Source organism: Cannabis sativa, chromosome 4 (assembly GCF_029168945.1).
Source record: "Cannabis sativa cultivar Pink pepper isolate KNU-18-1 chromosome 4, ASM2916894v1, whole genome shotgun sequence".
Lineage (NCBI taxonomy): Eukaryota > Viridiplantae > Streptophyta > Magnoliopsida > Rosales > Cannabaceae > Cannabis > Cannabis sativa.
The window spans coordinates 9,802,773-9,825,302 of record NC_083604.1 but is presented as its reverse complement, the minus strand read 5'-3'; the positions used below and the strand labels follow the sequence as shown (position 1 = coordinate 9,825,302).

At 36.4% G+C, this 22,530-nt stretch overlaps 1 protein-coding gene across 1 annotated transcript; it reads left to right on the top strand.

Annotated features, from left to right (window-relative positions):
* Positions 1 to 632: 632 nt before the first annotated feature.
* LOC115713986 (cytochrome P450 CYP736A12) lies at positions 633 to 21,533 on the top strand. Its single transcript, XM_030642486.2, has 2 exons — positions 633 to 1,376; positions 20,484 to 21,533. Exons 1-2 carry the CDS (start codon positions 696 to 698, stop codon positions 21,342 to 21,344), a joined length of 1,542 nt encoding a protein of 513 aa, XP_030498346.1. The 5' UTR covers positions 633 to 695; the 3' UTR covers positions 21,345 to 21,533.
* Positions 21,534 to 22,530: the final 997 nt, after the last annotated feature.

Below are 22,530 nucleotides of genomic sequence, written 5' to 3'. Positions count from 1 at the left end.
TGACAATAACAATATATCATATGTTATAGTGTTTGACACATTAAATTACTTTTACTATTTCTTCATGATTATGTAGATGAAAAATTACGGCTATGAACGGTGAAAGCAGATATAATAATACACCAAAAAAAAAAAAACATTTTCTTTTTTTTTTAAAATAAAAAGTGGTAGAAGGTGTGTTAGCATACAGTATTTTATAAATCATATTAAAAAAAAACATAGTGGCATGTGATTATTATAAATTAAAATAATAATAAAGAAATGTATTAGCTTAAATTTCTTTTTTATAAAGTTAAAAAGATAATATAGTGTGTAGATGAAAAATTACTTTTACTATTAATTTCATCTGTTATAGTGTTTGACACATTAAATTACTTTTACTATTTCTTCATGATTATGTAGATGAAAAATTACGGCTCTCAACGGTGAAAGCAGATATAATAATACACCAAAAAAAAAACATTTTCTTTTTTTTTTTTAAATAAAAAGTGGTAGAAGGTGTGTTAGCATACAGTATTTTATAAATCATATTAAAAAAAAAAAAACATAGTGGCATGTGATTATTATAAATTAAAATAATAATAAAGAAATGTATCAGCTTAAATTTCCTTTTTATAAAGTTAAAAAGATAATATAGTGTGTATAAAGTTATAGCTAGCCATGAAGTAGTGAAGTACTTTCAATAAGTGAAGAAAATGTTGTCCCAAACATTGTTAGCCATTTTCCTAATCATCGTCGGAACTCTATGCTTCATTCTCAACCGACGTGGCTCCCAAAGCCACCACAAACATCCACCAGGTCCATGGCCTCTCCCAATCATCGGAAACCTTCACATGCTGACCTCACTTCCTAACCGAGGCCTCCAAAACCTAGCAAAAAAGTACGGACCAATCATGTCCCTCAGGCTAGGCCATGTCCTAACCGTCGTCGTTTCAAGCCCGGAAGCGGCAGAGCTTTTCCTAAAGACACACGACACTGTTTTCGCTAGCCGACCCAAAGTGCAGGCCTCGGAGTGCATGTGGTACGGCACCAAGGGCATGGCGTTTAACGCCTACGGTTCGTACTGGCGTGGCGTGAGGAAAATTTGCACGCTCCACCTGCTGAGCGCGTCAAAGATCGAGTCCTTTGCTGCGCTAAGGAAGGAGGAGGTTGGGTCTATGATGGGGAGCCTTAAGAGGGCTGCGGCGGCGGGTGAGGTAGTTGATATCAGTGAATTGGCGGGGAAGACCATCGCTGATATCTCGTGTAGGATCATACTAGGGAGAGTTAGAGACGAAAGCTGTGACTTGAAGGGTTTGGTTAGGGAGGCTTTATCCTTGTTCGGAGCTTTCAATCTTGCTGATTACATACCATATCTTCGGCAATTTGATCTACAGGTTTGTTTGTTATTCTTTCATATCATTATTATTATTATTATGTTAACATTATGGACTTTTTACACCAAGCACCTTTTAATCGATCTATTTTTGCAAAACGGGATTTTCATAAATATTGGGAAAAAAAAATTAAAGTTTACTCTTAAGTGGTATATAAAAAATTATACAAAAGAAAATAAACAAAATTTAAAATATGAAAAAGGTAACAAAAAGTCCTAAATAAAATTGACAGAATTCTGAGGACAAATATCACTGAAAAAGTTGACGGAGTAAACATATATACTGCTCACAGAATTCTATTTCTTCGATTTGATCTGTCCCAAACACACATTTCCTTCTTATAATTTTAAGACCTATTTCTCCAATATGTGCCAATAACCCTTCTATGCCACTTCATGGCCCCACTCTTAGCACCTTTTGCTTGATTTCTCATTGTATTTCCTTACAGAACATAAAACCATTCACCTTTACCTTTCATGACTATCATAGCACAATTAGCCACTTTCATGATTTCATTTTCAATTCTGACCAAGTAACCCTCTTGATCCAACATTGCCACAGATATCAAGTTTCTCTTGATCTCAGGAACATGTTTCAACTCTACAATTGTCCCTCCATCAATATACAACTTAATGTTCCTGATTCAACAATAGGACATGCTCGATCATCACCAAGTCTCACTATACTACCCTCTAGTTTCTGGTACTCATGGAATTGGTTTCTATCAAGACATATGTGAAAAGAACACTCAGAATTCATGACCCAACCATCACTATTGTACCCCTTTGAAACTACCTAGTACATCATAGTCCTCACTTCCTTTCCAATTTGAGACCACATCTGTTATGACATGTGTTTGATTGTATTCTTTTAGTACAGGACAATATCTCTTGAGATGATCTCAGCTTATTTGCTCAAAATGAAATGTTGGACACCACAACACGTGAAAACGTAATTACTTTATTATTGAAAAAGTAATTACACCAAGACTTGAACACTTTTTTTTATTAGACCACAATACACCAAACACTTACTCTTTAATTTAATCACTAGACACCTTTACTACACACTTATATATAACTCACACTTTTGGGACACTTTGTATTTAGACACTTATTAAGAACACACACACACACTTGTGTATAGATAACTTAGCACACACTAAGACTTCACTTGTTTTGTGCACCCACATCCATGAGACCAAGGGTCTATTTATAGTGCCTCATGGTTGGTTGATGAAGCCTCTTCAATTTGCTAGAGAATTCTAGCATTGGGCTTGTCCCAAATAACTAGAAACATCTAGTGACTATTGTTTCTAAAAATTTCTAGAAAATTATTTTCTACTCATTTCTTACATTTATCTAGACTTTTCTACTAATCTTTGGTAATTACAATGGGCTTTGTCTTAAATTAACTAACAAATATGTAATAACTAGAAATTTCTAGAAGTTTAGAGGAGGTGATGACTTCTAACACTCCCCCTCAGCACCGACTCTTCATATTGAGTTGTTCTCTGAGTTTTTGAAATCTCGTTGTGCTGAGTCCTTTAGTGAATAAGTCTGCTACTTGATCTTCTCTCTTCACTTGGTGCATCTCTAATTCTTCCTGAAGTACTTTCTCTCTGAGAAAATGGTAATGCACCTCCACATGCTTTGTTCGAGCATGAAATACTGGATTTTCTGCCAAACGAATAGCAGACTGATTATCACAATAAAGTGGCACTGCAGAATCTGTGGATTGGTGTAAATCCTTCATTAGTTGCTTCAACCACGTACTTTCTTGAGCCGCCATTGCTGCTGCTCTATACTCTGCTTCCGTGGTTGACAAAGACACTGTTGGTTGCCTTTTGCTACACCAAGACACTACTCCAGATCCAATCTTGAATACATACCCAGTAGTTGATCGTCGGGTATCATGATCTCCAGCATAATCAGCATCGCAGTAGCCAATGATCTTAACCTCATCCCCTTTCTTATAGAAGAGACCATAGTTAATGCTATCTTTGACATATCTCAGTATTCGTCGTACTACTTCCAAATGTGGCTTCTTTGGTTGCTGCATATATCGACTTACTACTCCAACTGCATAAGAAATATCTGGTCGAGTCAATGTAAGGTAGATTAGACTTCCCACCAGTTGTCGATACATTGCTCCATCTTGCAAGTCCTTTCCAGCATGAGCACATAGCTTAGCATTAGCTTCCATAGGTGTTGAGATGGGCTTGCACTCGAGCATTCCAAATCTTTGCAGCAAATCTTTAGCATACTTTTGTTGACAGAGAAATAAGCCTTCCTCAGTTCGATCAACTTCTAATCCAAGGAAGTGTTTCAATTCTCCAAGCTCCTTCATTTGAAAGCGTACTGATAGGTTCTCTTTTGTTTGATAAATTTCTGCATCATCATCTCCAGTGATAATGAGATCATCGACATATACCAGAACAATTGCGATCTTTGCTTCCTTTACTTTGACGAATAAGCTTGAATCTGCATGTGCCATGGAATATCCGCTTTCTACTAAAAACTCAGCAATCTTTCCATACCATGCTCGTGGAGCTTGCTTTAATCCATAGAGCGCTTTTTTCAGTTTGCAAACATAGTCAGGATGTGCTTTATCCTCAAATCCTCTTGGTTGCACCATGTATATCTCTCGATCCAGTTCTCCATGAAGAAAGGCATTCTTCACATCCATCTCGCCATAGCCTCCGCCTTTACTAGCCGCAAGTGCTAACGTAACTCGCACCGTTGTAATTTTAGCGATCGGGCTAAATGTCTCGTCATAATCTAGCCAATATTGTTGAGAGAATCCTCGAGCAACTAAGCGAGCCTTGTATCTCTCAATTGAACCATCAGGACGAGTTTTTACCTTGTAGACCCATTTGCACGAAATGGGTTTCACTTCCTTCGGCTTTGGTACCAACTCCCATGTCTGATTCTTTGCTAGCGCACGTATTTCTTCTTTCATAGCTCCTAGCCACTTGGAGTTTTGGTATGCCTCTTCATATGACTCTGGTTCTTTGAACTTTTCTTCTTCAGCTACAAGCGGCATTAGCATATTTTGGATTTGGCTTTCGCGCTCTTGTTGATCTCCGAAGTTCTGGTTGAATATCATCATCTCCTTCTCTTTGATGCACCCCTCGTTTGCCGTGATTCGAGGTGCCTCATCCTCGTTGTTTTCTTCTTCATCTCGTATCTTGTGTTGTAGGTAACTCAACAATTTGCTCCCCCATTTTCTTCTGCAATTCATCTTCCATTTCTTTAGAATCTGGTAATGCTTCCTTTTGCGATGACCACCATGATGATGCCTCATCGAAGACCACATTCCTTGATGTATAACACTTTCCAGTTGTAGGGTCGCAACATCTCCACCCTTTTCGTTGGCTGTCGTATCCCACAAAGATACATCGTATCGCCTTCTTGTCAAATTTGCTACGTAGGTGGCTTGGCACGAATACGTAGCACACACAACCAAATACTCGAAAGTGACTTACTGCAGGTTTACAAGCCCACAGTTTTTCAAAGGGTGAAACGAACCCTAACTTAGCCACAGGGAAGCCTATTGATTACATGAGCGGCTGTCTTCATACCTTCAGCCCAAAATCTCCCTGGAACATTCTTTGCATGTAGCATGCTTCGACATGTTTCTGCAAGATGGCGATTCTTCCTCTCGGCTACTCCATTCTGTTGTGGCGTATTTGCACATGTAAATTGATGGCGTATGCGGCATTCTCGAAGATACTCAGAAAATTCATCTGAGGTATATTCGCCACCGTTGTCTGTTCGGAGGCATTGGATTTTCTTGCCGACTTCTCCTTCTACTATTTCTTTAAACTCTTTAAATTTTGAAAAAGCTTCAGATTTTTCTTTCATAAAGAAAACCCATACGTACCTTGAGAAGTCGTCGATGAATGTAACCATGTATCGCATACCGCTGATTGATGGTTGTTTGACTCGCCCAAACACGTCAGAATGGACCAGCTCCAATGGTGCTTTAGCTTTGAACTTTGAATCTTCATACGGTAATTGATGCGCCTTACCGTATTGGCAGCCAGCACATATAGTCTCTGTTCTGACCTCAAGTTGAGGAAGACCTTTCAGCATAGACTTCTTCATCATCACCTTGAGTTTATGATAACTGACATGTCCTAGCCTTGCATGCCACAAATCTGTTGTTTCATTCTTTCGAGTCTTGTCTACATAAGCGGACTCTGCTGACATTACATAGACAGACTCTAAGCGGCATCCTTTCATCATCGGTGTTCCAGAGATTTCAAGATCTTTGTAGATCTTGACATCTTGAGGGCCGAATACGACATGGTGGCCTGTCGCCGTAAGTTGCGCCACTGATAGTAAGTTTTTCTTCATCCCAGGTACATGGTAGACATCCTGGAGTGAAACTTCTTTTGGGCTGAATCTCGGGATGATTGTTGTTTTACCGATGTGCGCGATCGGTAATCTTGAGTTGTTGGCTGTCACCACAACGCGACCACCTTTATATTCTGTCATATCTTGCAGCTTCTCTTCATCTCCTGTCATATGATTTGAGCAGCCAGAGTCGACTATCCAATCGTTATTGTAGTCGATCTTTCCTGGAACAGAAGCTGTCAAAGCTAATTCTTCTTCCTCCACTGCGAATGATGCTTCTGCGTCCCATTCTTCATCGCTTGTCCTTTCTGCATTTGATGTGGCTGCATTGCCTTCTGCAGTTTTCTTCTTGAACCAACAACTTTTAGCCATGTGGCCATACTTGCCACAATTGTAGCATTTTCCATCAAATTTATTGTTATTCTTTGATTGACCACCCCGTTTGTCTTTATTCTGAGCTCCCCCTGTTTGGGAGCTCCCATGATGACTATCCTTGTCATCATATTTTCTAGTATTTCTACTAGTATTTGGTCGGGGTCGTCCTTTCTTATCTCTACTAAAGAGTGCTTCTTCATCACTCTTTAATGAGACTCCAGACGTTTGCTTAGCTAACGCTTCTTGGTCAGCTAGCAAGTTTTCTAACTCAACAAGAGAAGGTTGGCTTGGCCAACCTTGTATTGCAGCAATAAAAGTTCTATATTCTGACCTTAATCCATGAATAATAATTCTTCTAATTCTAGCATCTGACATGCCAGCACCAGAGTCTAATGCAGAGATTTCGCGACAAAGAGATTTTACCTTGGTGAAGTATTGGTTGATCGTCATGTCGCGCTGCCTGATTGAGAGAAGCTCATTCTCCAGAAGCTGCAATCTTGTATCATTCTTCTTGGTGAACAGCGATGCAAAGGTATCCCATGCTTCCTTCGGTGTCTTCGCCGGCCTGATGTGCTCCAACATCTCATCTTCGACTGTGGTCCGAATAGCAAACATGGCTTTGCCCGCTTTAATCTTCCATTTCTTTAAAGCGGATACATCCTCCGGTTGTGTGACTTCATTGCCACCAACGATCTCCCATAAGTCTTGGCCTTGGAGATATGCCTCCATGTGCATCGACCACGTGTTGTAATTTTGATTGTTAAGTTTCTTAATTCCGCCGACCACTTGAAGGTCATCCATCGTGCAAACTCTGTAGTACTAAACCACACACGATCACTCTAAGAAACTCAACAAAGGACTCTTTCGGAACGGACTCGATCCGGCTCTGATACCACTTGTTGGACACCACAACACGTGAAAACGTAATTACTTTATTATTGAAAAAGTAATTACACCAAGACTTGAACACTTTTTTTATTAGACCACAATACACCAAACACTTACTCTTTAATTTAATCACTAGACACCTTTACTACACACTTATATATAACTCACACTTTTGGGACACTTTGTATTTAGACACTTATTAAGAACACACACACACACTTGTGTATAGATAACTTAGCACACACTAAGACTTCACTTGTTTTGTGCACCCACATCCATGAGACCAAGGGTCTATTTATAGTGCCTCATGGTTGGTTGATGAAGCCTCTTCAATTTGCTAGAGAATTCTAGCATTGGGCTTGTCCCAAATAACTAGAAACATCTAGTGACTATTGTTTCTAAAAATTTCTAGAAAATTATTTTCTACTCATTTCTTACATTTATCTAGACTTTTCTACTAATCTTTGGTAATTACAATGGGCTTTGTCTTAAATTAACTAACAAATATGTAATAACTAGAAATTTCTAGAAGTTTAGAGGAGGTGATGACTTCTAACACTCCCCCTCAGCACCGACTCTTCATATTGAGTTGTTCTCTGAGTTTTTGAAATCTCGTTGTGCTGAGTCCTTTAGTGAATAAGTCTGCTACTTGATCTTCGCTCTTCACTTGGTGCATCTCTAATTCTTCCTGAAGTACTTTCTCTCTGAGAAAATGGTAATGCACCTCCACATGCTTTGTTCGAGCATGAAATACTGGATTTTCTGCCAAACGAATAGCAGACTGATTATCACAATAAAGTGGCACTGCAGAATCTGTGGATTGGTGTAAATCCTTCATTAGTTGCTTCAACCACGTACTTTCTTGAGCCGCCATTGCTGCTGCTCTATACTCTGCTTCCGTGGTTGACAAAGACACTGTTGGTTGCCTTTTGCTACACCAAGACACTACTCCAGATCCAATCTTGAATACATACCCAGTAGTTGATCGTCGGGTATCATGATCTCCAGCATAATCAGCATCGCAGTAGCCAATGATCTTAACCTCATCCCCTTTCTTATAGAAGAGACCATAGTTAATGCTATCTTTGACATATCTCAGTATTCGTCGTACTACTTCCAAATGTGGCTTCTTTGGTTGCTGCATATATCGACTTACTACTCCAACTGCATAAGAAATATCTGGTCGAGTCAATGTAAGGTAGATTAGACTTCCCACCAGTTGTCGATACATTGCTCCATCTTGCAAGTCCTTTCCAGCATGAGCACATAGCTTAGCATTAGCTTCCATAGGTGTTGAGATGGGCTTGCACTCGAGCATTCCAAATCTTTGCAGCAAATCTTTAGCATACTTTTGTTGACAGAGAAATAAGCCTTCCTCAGTTCGATCAACTTCTAATCCAAGGAAGTGTTTCAATTCTCCAAGCTCCTTCATTTGAAAGCGTACTGATAGGTTCTCTTTTGTTTGATAAATTTCTGCATCATCATCTCCAGTGATAATGAGATCATCGACATATACCAGAACAATTGCGATCTTTGCTTCCTTTACTTTGACGAATAAGCTTGAATCTGCATGTGCCATGGAATATCCGCTTTCTACTAAAAACTCAGCAATCTTTCCATACCATGCTCGTGGAGCTTGCTTTAATCCATAGAGCGCTTTTTTCAGTTTGCAAACATAGTCAGGATGTGCTTTATCCTCAAATCCTCTTGGTTGCACCATGTATATCTCTCGATCCAGTTCTCCATGAAGAAAGGCATTCTTCACATCCATCTGCCATAGCCTCCAGTCTTTACTAGCTGCAAGTGCTAACAGAACTCGCACTGTTGTAATTTTAGCGACTGGGCTAAATGTCTCGTCATAATCTAGCCCATATTGTTGAGAGAATCCTCGAGCAACTAAGCGAGCCTTGTATCTCTCAATTGAACCATCAGGACGAGTTTTTACCTTGTAGACCCATTTGCACGAAATGGGTTTCACTTCCTTCGGCTTTGGTACCAACTCCCACGTCTGATTCTTTGCTAGCGCACGTATTTCTTCTTTCATAGCTCCTAGCCACTTGGAGTTTTGGTATGCCTCTTCATATGACTCTGGTTCTTTGAACTTTTCTTCTTCAGCTACAGCAGCATTAGCATATTTTGGATTTGGCTTTCGCGCTCTTGTTGATCTCCGAAGTTCTGGTTGACTATCATCATCTCCTTCTCTTTGATGCACCCCTGTTTGCCAGGGATTCTGAGGTGCCTCATCCTCGTTGTTTTCTTCTTCATCTGTATCTTGTGTTGTAGGTAACTCAACAATTTGCTCCCCCATTTTCTTCTGCAATTCATCTTCCATTTCTTTAGAATCTGGTAATGCTTCCTTTTGCGATGACCACCATGATGATGCCTCATCGAAGACCACATTCCTTGATGTATAACACTTTCCAGTTGTAGGGTCGCAACATCTCCACCCTTTTCGTTGGCTGTCGTATCCCACAAAGATACATCGTATCGCCTTCTTGTCAAATTTGCTACGTAGGTGGCTTGGCACGAATACGTAGCACACACAACCAAATACTCGAAAGTGACTTACTGCAGGTTTACAAGCCCACAGTTTTTCAAAGGGTGAAACGAACCCTAACTTAGCACGGGAAGCCTATTGATTACATGAGCGGCTGTCTTCATACCTTCAGCCCAAAATCTCCCTGGAACATTCTTTGCATGTAGCATGCTTCGACATGTTTCTGCAAGATGGCGATTCTTCCTCTCGGCTACTCCATTCTGTTGTGGCGTATTTGCACATGTAAATTGATGGCGTATGCGGCATTCTCGAAGATACTCAGAAAATTCATCTGAGGTATATTCGCCACCGTTGTCTGTTCGGAGGCATTGGATTTTCTTGCCGACTTCTCCTTCTACTATTTCTTTAAACTCTTTAAATTTTGAAAAAGCTTCAGATTTTTCTTTCATAAAGAAAACCCATACGTACCTTGAGAAGTCGTCGATGAATGTAACCATGTATCGCATACCGCTGATTGATGGTTGTTTGACTCGCCCAAACACGTCAGAATGGACCAGCTCCAATGGTGCTTTAGCTTTGAACTTTGAATCTTCATACGGTAATTGATGCGCCTTACCGTATTGGCAGCCAGCACATATAGTCTCTGTTCTGACCTCAAGTTGAGGAAGACCTTTCAGCATAGACTTCTTCATCATCACCTTGAGTTTATGATAACTGACATGTCCTAGCCTTGCATGCCACAAATCTGTTGTTTCATTCTTTCGAGTCTTGTCTACATAAGCGGACTCTGCTGACATTACATAGACAGACTCTAAGCGGCATCCTTTCATCATCGGTGTTCCAGAGATTTCAAGATCTTTGTAGATCTTGACATCTTGAGGGCCGAATACGACATGGTGGCTTGTCGCCGTAAGTTGCGCCACTGATAGTAAGTTTTTCTTCATCCCAGGTACATGGTAGACATCCTGGAGTGAAACTTCTTTTGGGCTGAATCTCGGGATGATTGTTGTTTTACCGATGTGCGCGATCGGTAATCTTGAGTTGTTGGCTGTCACCACAACGCGACCACCTTTATATTCTGTCATATCTTGCAGCTTCTCTTCATCTCCTGTCATATGATTTGAGCAGCCAGAGTCGACTATCCAATCGTTATTGTAGTCGATCTTTCCCGGAACGTGAAGCTGTCAAAGCTAATTCTTCTTCCTCCACTGCGAATGATGCTTCTGCGTCCCATTCTTCATCGCTTGTCCTTTCTGCATTTGATGTGGCTGCATTGCCTTCTGCAGTTTTCTTCTTGAACCAACAACTTTTAGCCATGTGGCCATACTTGCCACAATTGTAGCATTTTCCATCAAATTTATTGTTATTCTTTGATTGACCACCCCGTTTGTCTTTATTCTGAGCTCCCCCTGTTTGGGAGCTCCCATGATGACTATCCTTGTCATCATATTTTCTAGTATTTCTACTAGTATTTGGTCGGGGTCGTCCTTTCTTATCTCTACTAAAGAGTGCTTCTTCATCACTCTTTAATGAGACTCCAGACGTTTGCTTAGCTAACGCTTCTTGGTCAGCTAGCAAGTTTTCTAACTCAACAAGAGAAGGTTGGCTTGGCCAACCTTGTATTGCAGCAATAAAAGTTCTATATTCTGACCTTAATCCATGAATAATAATTCTTCTAATTCTAGCATCTGACATGCCAGCACCAGAGTCTAATGCAGAGATTTCGCGACAAAGAGATTTTACCTTGGTGAAGTATTGGTTGATCGTCATGTCGCGCTGCCTGATTGAGAGAAGCTCATTCTCCAGAAGCTGCAATCCTGTATCATTCTTCTTGGTGAACAGCGATGCAAAGGTATCCCATGCTTCCTTCGGTGTCTTCGCCGGCCTGATGTGCTCCAACATCTCATCTTCGACTGTGGTCCGAATCGCAAACATGGCTTTGCCCGCTTTAATCTTCCATTTCTTTAAAGCGGATACATCCTCCGGTTGTGTGACTTCATTGCCACCAACGATCTCCCATAAGTCTTGGCCTTGGAGATATGCCTCCATGTGCATCGACCACGTGTTGTAATTTTGATTGTTAAGTTTCTTAATTCCGCCGACCACTTGAAGGTCATCCATCGTGCAAACTCTGTAGTACTAAACCACACACGATCACTCTAAGAAACTCAACAAAGGACTCTTTCGGAACGGACTCGATCCGGCTCTGATACCACTTGTTGGACACCACAACACGTGAAAACGTAATTACTTTATTATTGAAAAAGTAATTACACCAAGACTTGAACACTTTTTTTTATTAGACCACAATACACCAAACACTTACTCTTTAATTTAATCACTAGACACCTTTACTACACACTTATATATAACTCACACTTTTGGGACACTTTGTATTTAGACACTTATTAAGAACACACACACACACTTGTGTATAGATAACTTAGCACACACTAAGACTTCACTTGTTTTGTGCACCCACATCCATGAGACCAAGGGTCTATTTATAGTGCCTCATGGTTGGTTGATGAAGCCTCTTCAATTTGCTAGAGAATTCTAGCATTGGGCTTGTCCCAAATAACTAGAAACATCTAGTGACTATTGTTTCTAAAAATTTCTAGAAAATTATTTTCTACTCATTTCTTACATTTATCTAGACTTTTCTACTAATCTTTGGTAATTACAATGGGCTTTGTCTTAAATTAACTAACAAATATGTAATAACTAGAAATTTCTAGAAGTTTAGAGGAGGTGATGACTTCTAACACTCCCCCTCAGCACCGACTCTTCATATTGAGTTGTTCTCTGAGTTTTTGAAATCTCGTTGTGCTGAGTCCTTTAGTGAATAAGTCTGCTACTTGATCTTCGCTCTTCACTTGGTGCATCTCTAATTCTTCCTGAAGTACTTTCTCTCTGAGAAAATGGTAATGCACCTCCACATGCTTTGTTCGAGCATGAAATACTGGATTTTCTGCCAAACGAATAGCAGACTGATTATCACAATAAAGTGGCACTGCAGAATCTGTGGATTGGTGTAAATCCTTCATTAGTTGCTTCAACCACGTACTTTCTTGAGCCGCCATTGCTGCTGCTCTATACTCTGCTTCCGTGGTTGACAAAGACACTGTTGGTTGCCTTTTGCTACACCAAGACACTACTCCAGATCCAATCTTGAATACATACCCAGTAGTTGATCGTCGGGTATCATGATCTCCAGCATAATCAGCATCGCAGTAGCCAATGACTTCTAACATGAAACACCTTCTTATCTTGACATTTGATATCATTACTTTACTTGATCTTTAAAGCTTCCATGTTGATTCTAGTTTCCCTTCTTTAATGTTTTCTCTTGAACATACAGGCCATCACCATTAGATTCTTCCTTTAACTCTTCTTTTCTTTTCAATTCTTTGGACATTAGGGCATTCTTAATTTCCTCAAGAGTTAAAGTCTCCTTCCCATACATCATTGTATCAATAAAGTGGTCATAATTTTCAAATGGCAAGGAGTTAAGAACTACAATAGCTTTGTCTTCATATATCTTTGATTTTAATATCAATATTCTTTAAATCAAGAATAGTTTTATTAAATAAATCAATAGGATACTACAAGAAAATTGAGCTTTGCCAGTGAGTTTTTGCGCAGGCAAAGGGTAACTAATAATCTTCGGTAAACTTTTGCCGACAGGACATCTCGTCGGCAATAGACAGTCGAGAAAGGGGATTTTGTCGGCGAATATAGTTAGTTCACCGAGAAAAGTAGTCGCCAGTGTAAATGTGGCCACCAGTATTGCCTCACGGGCTGAGCTATATTCTGCCCATCTTTCTCGGCAAGCTAAGTCGGCAGCAAAACTTTTGCGCCAATTTTTGACTTCCTGTAAAAGTTTTGCAAGTAACTTCATCGACAAATCTTTTTTTTTTTAAAATATTTCTTTGATGTTATATGATATAAATATAGAGTAATTTGCGGCAAAACCCCCCCAACTATCAATTTACTTGCAAAAAACCATCCAATCTCATATTTTGGTGGGAAAACCATCCAAAGTACTGTTCCGTTTACATTTTTAAGGTGTCGTCTGTTCAGCCTCGTTAAGTCCTAATTTCGCACACGTGGCAATGACAAGTCACTAAAAAATTATCCTATGTGGCCATATTTTACAAAATAAAAATAAAACTTTAAAAGTAAGTTGCGGCAAAACTCCCCCAACTATCAATTTACTTGCAAAAAACCATCCAAAAATCTTTAAGGTTGGATGGTTTTTTGCAAGTAAATTGATAGTTGGGGGAGTTTTGCCGCAAATTACTCTTAAATTTTTTGTTTTTATTTTAATTTTTATTTTGTAAAATATGGCCACGTAGGATAATTTTTTAGTGACGTGTCATTGCCACGTGGGCAAAATTAGGACTTAATGAGGCTGAATAGACGGCTCCTTAAAAATGTAAACGAAACAGTACTTTGGAGGGTTTTCCCACCAAAATATGAGGTTGGATGGTTTTTTGTAAGTAAATTGATAGTTGAGGGGGTTTTGCCGCAAATTACTCATAAATATAATATAATATAAATTTAAATTAAAACTAGAATTTCATAAATAATAATACAATAATATAATCTCAACTGCATATTATAATGATAAAAAATTCAAATAAATATTGTAAAACTAAGTAAAAAGTCATTCTCATAGTTTATAAAAATTAGTAAAATTTATATTGAAATTGGTAAAGTAAAAAATCAAACTATAAATTAATAGCATCATCGCCATCATCGTTATCATCATCGTTCTAAGTGCATGGGAGAGGCAGCCTGTAATGAAGATCCAACGCCAGTAAAACGTATTGGTGGAATTGGAGTCATCTTGGGCATGTTGAAGCCAAGAATGACGCTAGATAAATACGTGAATTGCTAATGTATTCAGGTATTGCTTTCGAGTCTGCATCATTTGTTGTTGATACGCATTACATGTTTCCTGCTCTTCCACCCTTTGCTTCAGCACCTCATATTCCTCGACCCTGACAGTAGGTTGCCTGGAGGGACCTACCCTCACTACAAGAAATGTCACTTTTGATAGAAATGTCACTACAAGAAATGTGCTGGCAAAAGTTAGTATTGCGCTGGTAAAATAGAATTTACTTGTGATGTGTTGGCCAAAAGGGGTTGGCAAATCAATGTTGGTATTAGAACTTTTGCCAGCATAAAATGAAAAGCGCTGGCAAAAATGACTTTTTCTAGCACGTAAATGCGTTGGTAAAAGTTAGATTTTAGCCACTGCAAATGTACACTTGTAAAACTTTGACCTCTTTGTCAGCGCAGTTTGCGAAATGCGTTGGTAAAAGTTACTTTTAGCAGCGCAGTAGCGAACTGTGCTGGTAAAAGTGACATTTCTTGTAGTGCCTGTAGGAGTTGCCCTTTTGGCCTCGCCTTAAGTCTAGGAAAAAGTGCCCATGCCTCTCAAGTGGTGTGACCGCTCACCAAGAACGCGTGTGATAATAGACATGTCTACAAGAAACTAGGTGAGGACTACATCGTATTGATGAGGGAAATTGCTCGATGCAGATTGAGTTTTGCATTTTCCAATCATTTGGGCCTACAAAAAATATTAATAAATTGTTAGAGTTGAATAGAAATTAAATATAAACAATAGGATTAAAGATAAATAATTACTTACATGCAGTTATTGTGTGTATTCATCACGCTATTTGTTGTTCTTGTAGTGAAACTTTTAAAAGTGTCCACAGGAATAGGAAGTTCTCACGTCTCAGGATTAGTCTATTTTTTTATATATTTATAAATTAGTATTATACTATTCAGAACTTATCAATTTTTAGTCAATAATATTTATAATATTATACCCCTCGACAATAATCTTAGACCCCATCTACTTTTAATCTTCATCTTGCTTCGATTTTTTGTATTCTGTTCGGATATTCTCTATAATTTAGTTCGGCTCTTCTCTGTAATTTAAAAATAAATTTATTTTTAACTAAACGCGCAAAAAAAAAAGCATAAGTTAATGGAAATTTAATTTTAAAAATTTTAATTTTTACTTATTATTTTGGGTCTTTTCAGTAGGCGACGACCTCTTCCCACACCTCCTATGTGACCTCTTGTGGACGTGATCTCCTAGTTGTCTCTGCCTCTCACAGTTCAATAATATTCTTTTTCTATACTTTTTTTTGTGTCTGATCTCTAGTCACGTAACTTTTTTTACTATTGCTAACAAACCGTAGTCCATGAATTTAGGATTCTCAAGTGTGAACTCGAATTTAGTCTAAAAAGATAAACATTAAGGCATATATATTTTTTATTTTTTGTAAAATAGTTTTGTTTGAAGTATTGCAGTAAAAATTAAAATTGACAGTTTTTTTTTTTTTTTCATTTTAAAGTTTTTAATTTGTTAAAATTTTACAATTAGTAATCAATTCAAATTTAAATTAATTAAGGTAAAATATAATTATATGACAAATTAAATTATATTTCTTATTTCTAATTAATTTTTAAAATCTGATAATTAATAAAATACTATTTTTTGTTAACATAAGAGTTACCAATTTATGTTAATTTTAATTAATATAACTTATTTTTTTTTTCTTATTTTATATCTACTAAAATTTCAGCATCATAATGATTTAAATTAGATATTTTCTAATTTTTTAAACCTACAAATAATATATATAACAATCTTTGGATAAATATCTGAGATATTCAAACTCTTCTAATATGTATTTTTATTTTTTAACATTAAAGTAATATATTATAAAATCATACTAACCTTCAAATACAATGAGTAGCGATAATCAATTGGCAAAATGGGTAAAGCGACACCAACGACACCTAAAACTTATTTATAAAAAAATATATTAAAATTAAAAAAAATAATAAATACAATTCTATACATTACTTATATACATATACATATACATAAATATATAGTATACATACACATACACATAACTATATATATACAATAATATACACACATACACTAAAATATATATAACAAAAAAATTATTATACATGGAAAAAAATTAATACATACATATATATGTGACAGTCAGTAGTCTCGTGATATGTAAGAGGAAAGATCGGTTAAGCTGTGCAATCTCACACTGCCTAGGAAGGTCAAGTTTGATGATTCTAAAACTGTGTAGATATGAGACTGCACAGTTAAAAAAGGCTTAAATGGAATAATTGGTACTACCTATATCAATAATGTACATCTTGTTTTCTGGTAGCCCATCACAAAAAAATTCCACAGTTAAGCGTGCTTGACCTGGGGTAATTTTAAGATGGGTGACCTCCTGGGGATAACTCCGGAAGCGTGCGAGCGAGGACAAAGCACGCTGGAAAAACTCGTGTTGTTTGTAGGGCCAGTCGTTAGTCTAGGAATCAGCTATAGTTACGTACTTGTGTATAAGAGTCATTATTCCGTGGGTGTAAGAACCTAATAGAGGCTTGATGCAGGGACATTTCAATTGGTATCAAGCCTTGACCCAGCCGAAAGTGTGTTCGACGAGGACGTCGGACCCTGTAATGGGGTGACTATGACAGTAAGTAGTCCCGTGATCCGTAAGGAGAAAAGATCGGGTAAGTTGTGCAATCTCACACAGCATGGAGAAGGTCAAGTGTGATGATTTTGAGACTGTGTAGATATGAGACGGGACAGTTGAAGATGACTTAAATGGATTAATTGGTACTACATATATCAACAAGGTGCATCTTATTTTTTGGTAGCCCATCACGAAAGAACTCCAAAATTAAGTGTGCTTGACCTGAGTAATTTCAGGATGGGTGACCTCTTGAGAAGTTCTCCCAGGAAGTATGATAGTGAGGATAAAGCACACTAGAAACACACGTATTGGTTGGAGGGTCAGTCGTCAATTTAAGAAGTAGCCAGAGTGACGTTCTCATGTATAAGAACTATCATTCCGTCGGTGTAAAAACCTAATAGAGACTTGAAGCGGGGACGTTCTAATATATATACAAATTAATATACTCTCTTACACACATATATATATTTTTTATATATACACATACATACACACACATAAATATATACATACAAATACATATACACATAGATATATTTTTATATAAAAAAGGAAATAACAAAATTTATTTTAGGGGAAGAATAGGGGTGGTGGCGGCGGTTAGAGATATTCGCGGTGCGGGTGGTGCAGTTTTTAATTATTTTTTCAAACTAATCCGCACATGCAGTTTTTTCAATTTCTCAAACCGCATCCGCACTGCGAAACTAAAAAACCGCACCGCAAAAAATAGTGCGGTGCGGTGCGGTTTATGCGATTTTTACGGTTTGAACTATCACTAAATAATTAAACTATCACAAATACAATAAAGTTTGAACAACACTTGTCAAAAATACCATAAGGCTTGAAAATAAATATGAAAAAAATGTTTCAAGTTTCAACAATACAATAATTAGTAGGCTTAGGTTGGGCCTTCACATATTGGACTTAAATAAATATAAAATATGTTATTTTTATAATATGCGGTGCGGTGCGGTTTGAACCCCTTATTAACAATTCAAAACTGCAAACCGCACCACACCGTGCGGTTTAGGAAAAATTCAAATCGCGACTGCACCGCAAAGAATTTCAAACTGCATTTTCTTGCGGTGTGGTGCGGTGCTGGCGATTTGAGAAGTTTGAGCAGTTTGATGAACACCCCTAGCGGCGGTGGTTTTCGATGGTAGTTTCTGTAGATAGAGAGAGAGAGAGAGAGAGAGAGAGAGAGAGAGAGAGAGAGAGAGAGAGAGAGAGAGAGAGAGAGAGAGAGAGAGAGAGAGAGAGAGAGAGAGAGGAAGAGAGAAAATGGGGAAGAAGGAGGCGCATGCTTTGTTATATGAGGGTCACCTTTTTGTCGGTGAACTTCAGTTCGCCGGTAAACATTTTAAAAAACCCTAAAGCATAAAGCGCACCTTTTAACTAAAGGTTTTCTTACTTTTGCTGGCGAAATTGTTCTCCGACAAAAAGTTTTCCCCCTAATGATTTGTTTCACATGAAAAACTTACCACCGAAATTTCAAGACTTTTACTGACGAAGTTGATCGCTGACAAAAAGTAAAAAAAAATCGCGATAAATAGGTGCCTTTTCGTAGTTGGATTGCAACCTTTTACCGACAAAACTACGTAAATTTGTCGATAAAAGAATCTTTTACCAGCAAAGTAATGCACCAACAAAATGTTTTCATATGTACAAAAAATGGCACACAAATATCGGCGAAACTTCTTTAATTTGTTGATATATATTAACTTTTTTTTAGCAAAATTCATGAATTTCGTCGAGAAAAGTTTCTTTTCTTGTAGTGGGATCCTCTATATTTTTACTTGAAATTATTTTGAATGAGTAGAGTTTTTATACTTTAAGAACAGATGATTTACTATGGACTTAGTGAGGTACAAGCTTTCTAGTTTTGTCCAAAGATCACTTGATGTTGTTTCCTTTGATAACTCTCTCAAAAACTTTATTTGAGAATGATTGCAGTGTGAACCTTTTCTAACATCTCAATCTTCTCATTCTCAAACAACCCTCAGACAACCCTGATGGAAGTTTATCTTCCCCCATTAGAGATTCCTGCAGCTCTTGCTGAACTAGCGGTGCTCTCATCTTTTCTCAAGATTAAACTTGGCATTCCCTATCATCTTACTCAAAAATTCACCTCAATCTTAAACTTTCAATACAGACAAAGATTTTCTTTCAAAGATCAAGAACTTGTATTCCAGCTCTAATACCATTTATTAATGTCAATGCATCTCTGTTTTGATCTTGTCTACACATTCATGTTATAGTTTACTTGGATCGATCACTTAGAATCCAGTTTAAGGGTTACACAAAGAATGATTACAATACCATATTTATTGGCTAACTAACAAAACTGACCCCAAGTTTATTGGTCTTGACACAAAATGAACAATAAAGATACCAACTAACATATAACTTTACTAAACTATACTAACTGTAGCTAACTACATTAACTGTCACTCAAACTAACAAAAAAGAATAGACATTTAGTTTAGCAACAACATAACTAAAAACACAAACCAGTCGTTACAAAAAATCTTACTTTTAGTCATAACAAAATTTGTGACTAAAAGTAAAAAATTGTAACTAATTATAAATCATGATTCTTATGTTGTGACTAAATTAAAGGTCCGTGACTAAAAGTATTAGTCACAAAAATTACAATTTGTTGTGACTAAAAGTATTAGTCACAAAAATTATAATTTGTTGTGACTAAATGTATTTTTAGTCATAATACTTGTTGTGACTAAAATTAAATTAGTAACAGCTTATAACTAAATACTATGTTTTAGTCACGAGTATCATTTTGTTGTGACTAAAAGTCACATTTAGCCAAAAAAAAAAATATATTATGACTAAAACGTTGTCACTAAAAATAGCAATTATTTGTAGTGAGTCTACGTAACCAAAGAGAAATTTATGCATACATTTCATTCAAAATCTAAACTAAAATAATCTAAATGTACCTATAGCTAAAAAATGTAATAATAACAATTCAAAATAATAACAAATTGCTGTTAAAAAGAGAAATGAGTAAAAATTCAAAAAGATTATCATAGATTATATACTCGGTTTTGATGGATAAACACAACACATCAATAATTAAATAAAGATTTCACTTCAAATCATTTTTGACAAACCAAAACTAAAGTTAAGTCAATATGCCAAAATAACTTGATTTTACATAACTGTGTTATTATTAAGTGTCCAACCTAGAATATATATATATATATATTGAATGTGTTGAAAGTCCTGGATTCGAGTCTCAAAGTTATGCATGTAAAAGAATGTATGTAGTACAAATTTTAACACTAGTTTGTTTTATATTACAAGTAATTTATAGTATTACTAACTTCATATAAGAAAAAAAATTACATTGGTAATTCTCTATATTATATTATATGTATACATATAATATTTTAACTACATGATTTTTTATTGTTTGGTTTAGGGTTATACAAGACGTATGAAAAAGGTTAGTATGAACATAAACAAAGTACTAGAGAAGATAATTACTGAGCATGAACAAGAAGCAATGTCATTAAAAAAAGGCCAACATGTAAAACAAGATGGTATCCATAAGGATTTTGTGGACATTTTGATCTCCTTAATGAACCAACCCATGAATTATTCTCAAGATGAGAAAGTCCATATAATTGATCGAGTTGACATTAAAGCCATTTTACTAGATATGATTGCTGCATCATTTGATACGTCTTCCGCAGCTATCGAATGGACATTCTCTGAGCTTCTTAAGAACCCTAGAGTGATGAAAACTCTTCAAGATGAGCTAAAGAGTGTGATTGGGATGGATCAAATGGTGGAAGAAAAGGATATAGGGAAGTTGGAGTACTTAGATATGGTGGTGAAAGAAAGCTTTAGGTTACACCCAGTTGGGCCATTATTAATTCCACGTGAATCTATGGAGGATATTACTATTAAAGGATATTATATACCAAAGAAATCAAGAATTATTGTGAATACTTGGGCAATAGGAAGAGATCCAAATGTGTGGTCTGAAAATGTGGAAGAATTTTATCCTGAGAGATTCATTGGTAGCAATATTAATAGAGACATTACAGGGCATGACTTTAGCTTACTTCCATTTGGGTATGGTCGTAGAGGGTGCCCTGGAATGCAATTGGGTCTTATCAATGTTCGACTTGTTATTGCTCAATTGATGCATTGTTTTAATTGGGAGCTTCCTAGTGGTACAAATCCTAAAGACCTTGATATGCTTGAGAAGTTTGGTTTATCCATGGGTAGAGCTAATCACATGCTTGCTAAGCCCACATATCGTATCCATTTCTAAATTGTGTCTACAACATTGTACTAAATCCAAGCTACAACTAAAAGCTTCTCATAGCATATTTATTGAGTCCTTCTATTTATCTGTGATGATATTATTATATGTGTGCTAGTAATTGTGTATGTGTGTGTTTGTATATCTGGCTTTGAACTTCCTAAAATAAATTACAAAATTGTCCATTTTTTTTGTTAATTACTATCAAAGTCTCATATCATTTAATCATAAAAAAAAAATCATAGCTCTATTTTTTATTTACAATATTATGCATACAAATATGCTTTTTTTTTTATTTCTTTTACTAATCTATAATTATAATTTTTTATATGATTTGTTTATATGAAAAAGACTACAAAACATAGATTAAAATTATATAAAAAGTGTGAATAATTTAATATAAATTAAATTATTTATTTAACCTTTATATTTTTCCATTAAAATCTTTTATAATTTAATATAAATTATATTATTTTGATAACTATATTTTTAGGCTTTTGCATATTAAATTATTTATTTAATCTTTGTCCTTTTTTTATTAAAGTCTTTTACAATTTAATATAAATTACATTACTTTCATAACCATTATACTTTTACAAGTGAGAAATTTTATAAGTGATATTTTTTGTGGATAACTATGTTAGTTAATAATTACACAACTAATTAATATAAATAATCATATTTGTGTTAATGAAACAATATGTGTATATGTATTTATATTATAGTTTATACCTATAAATATTACCATAAATAATTATATATTAACTAATTATCACATAATAAATTAATATAAATAATTATATATTTTTTTTTTTTTTTGACAAAGTGATTAAAATCACTCATGAATTTACGACGCCCACGTCTGCCGCCGGCGCTGGAACCTCTTCGAACCAGGATAGCTTATCGTCTAACCGCAGAGCATGCTTTGCCAACCATGAGCCGCTAAAATCTTAGAGCAAGCCCCATGGGACAAAACTGCTCCCGGAAATTTAGACAATAAAGCTATAACATCTTCAAACAACGCTCCTAACTTAATAAAATACTAAAGTTCCACCTGAAAAAAACATAAAAAAACAGCAATCTTTAATTAAAAAACTATTCAAACTGAAGAGAATCAACCAACCACCAAGACTAGGCAACTAGATCTCCCTATAAAATACTAGAACTAGCCAAAGTGATTACCCTTTGGCTAGTA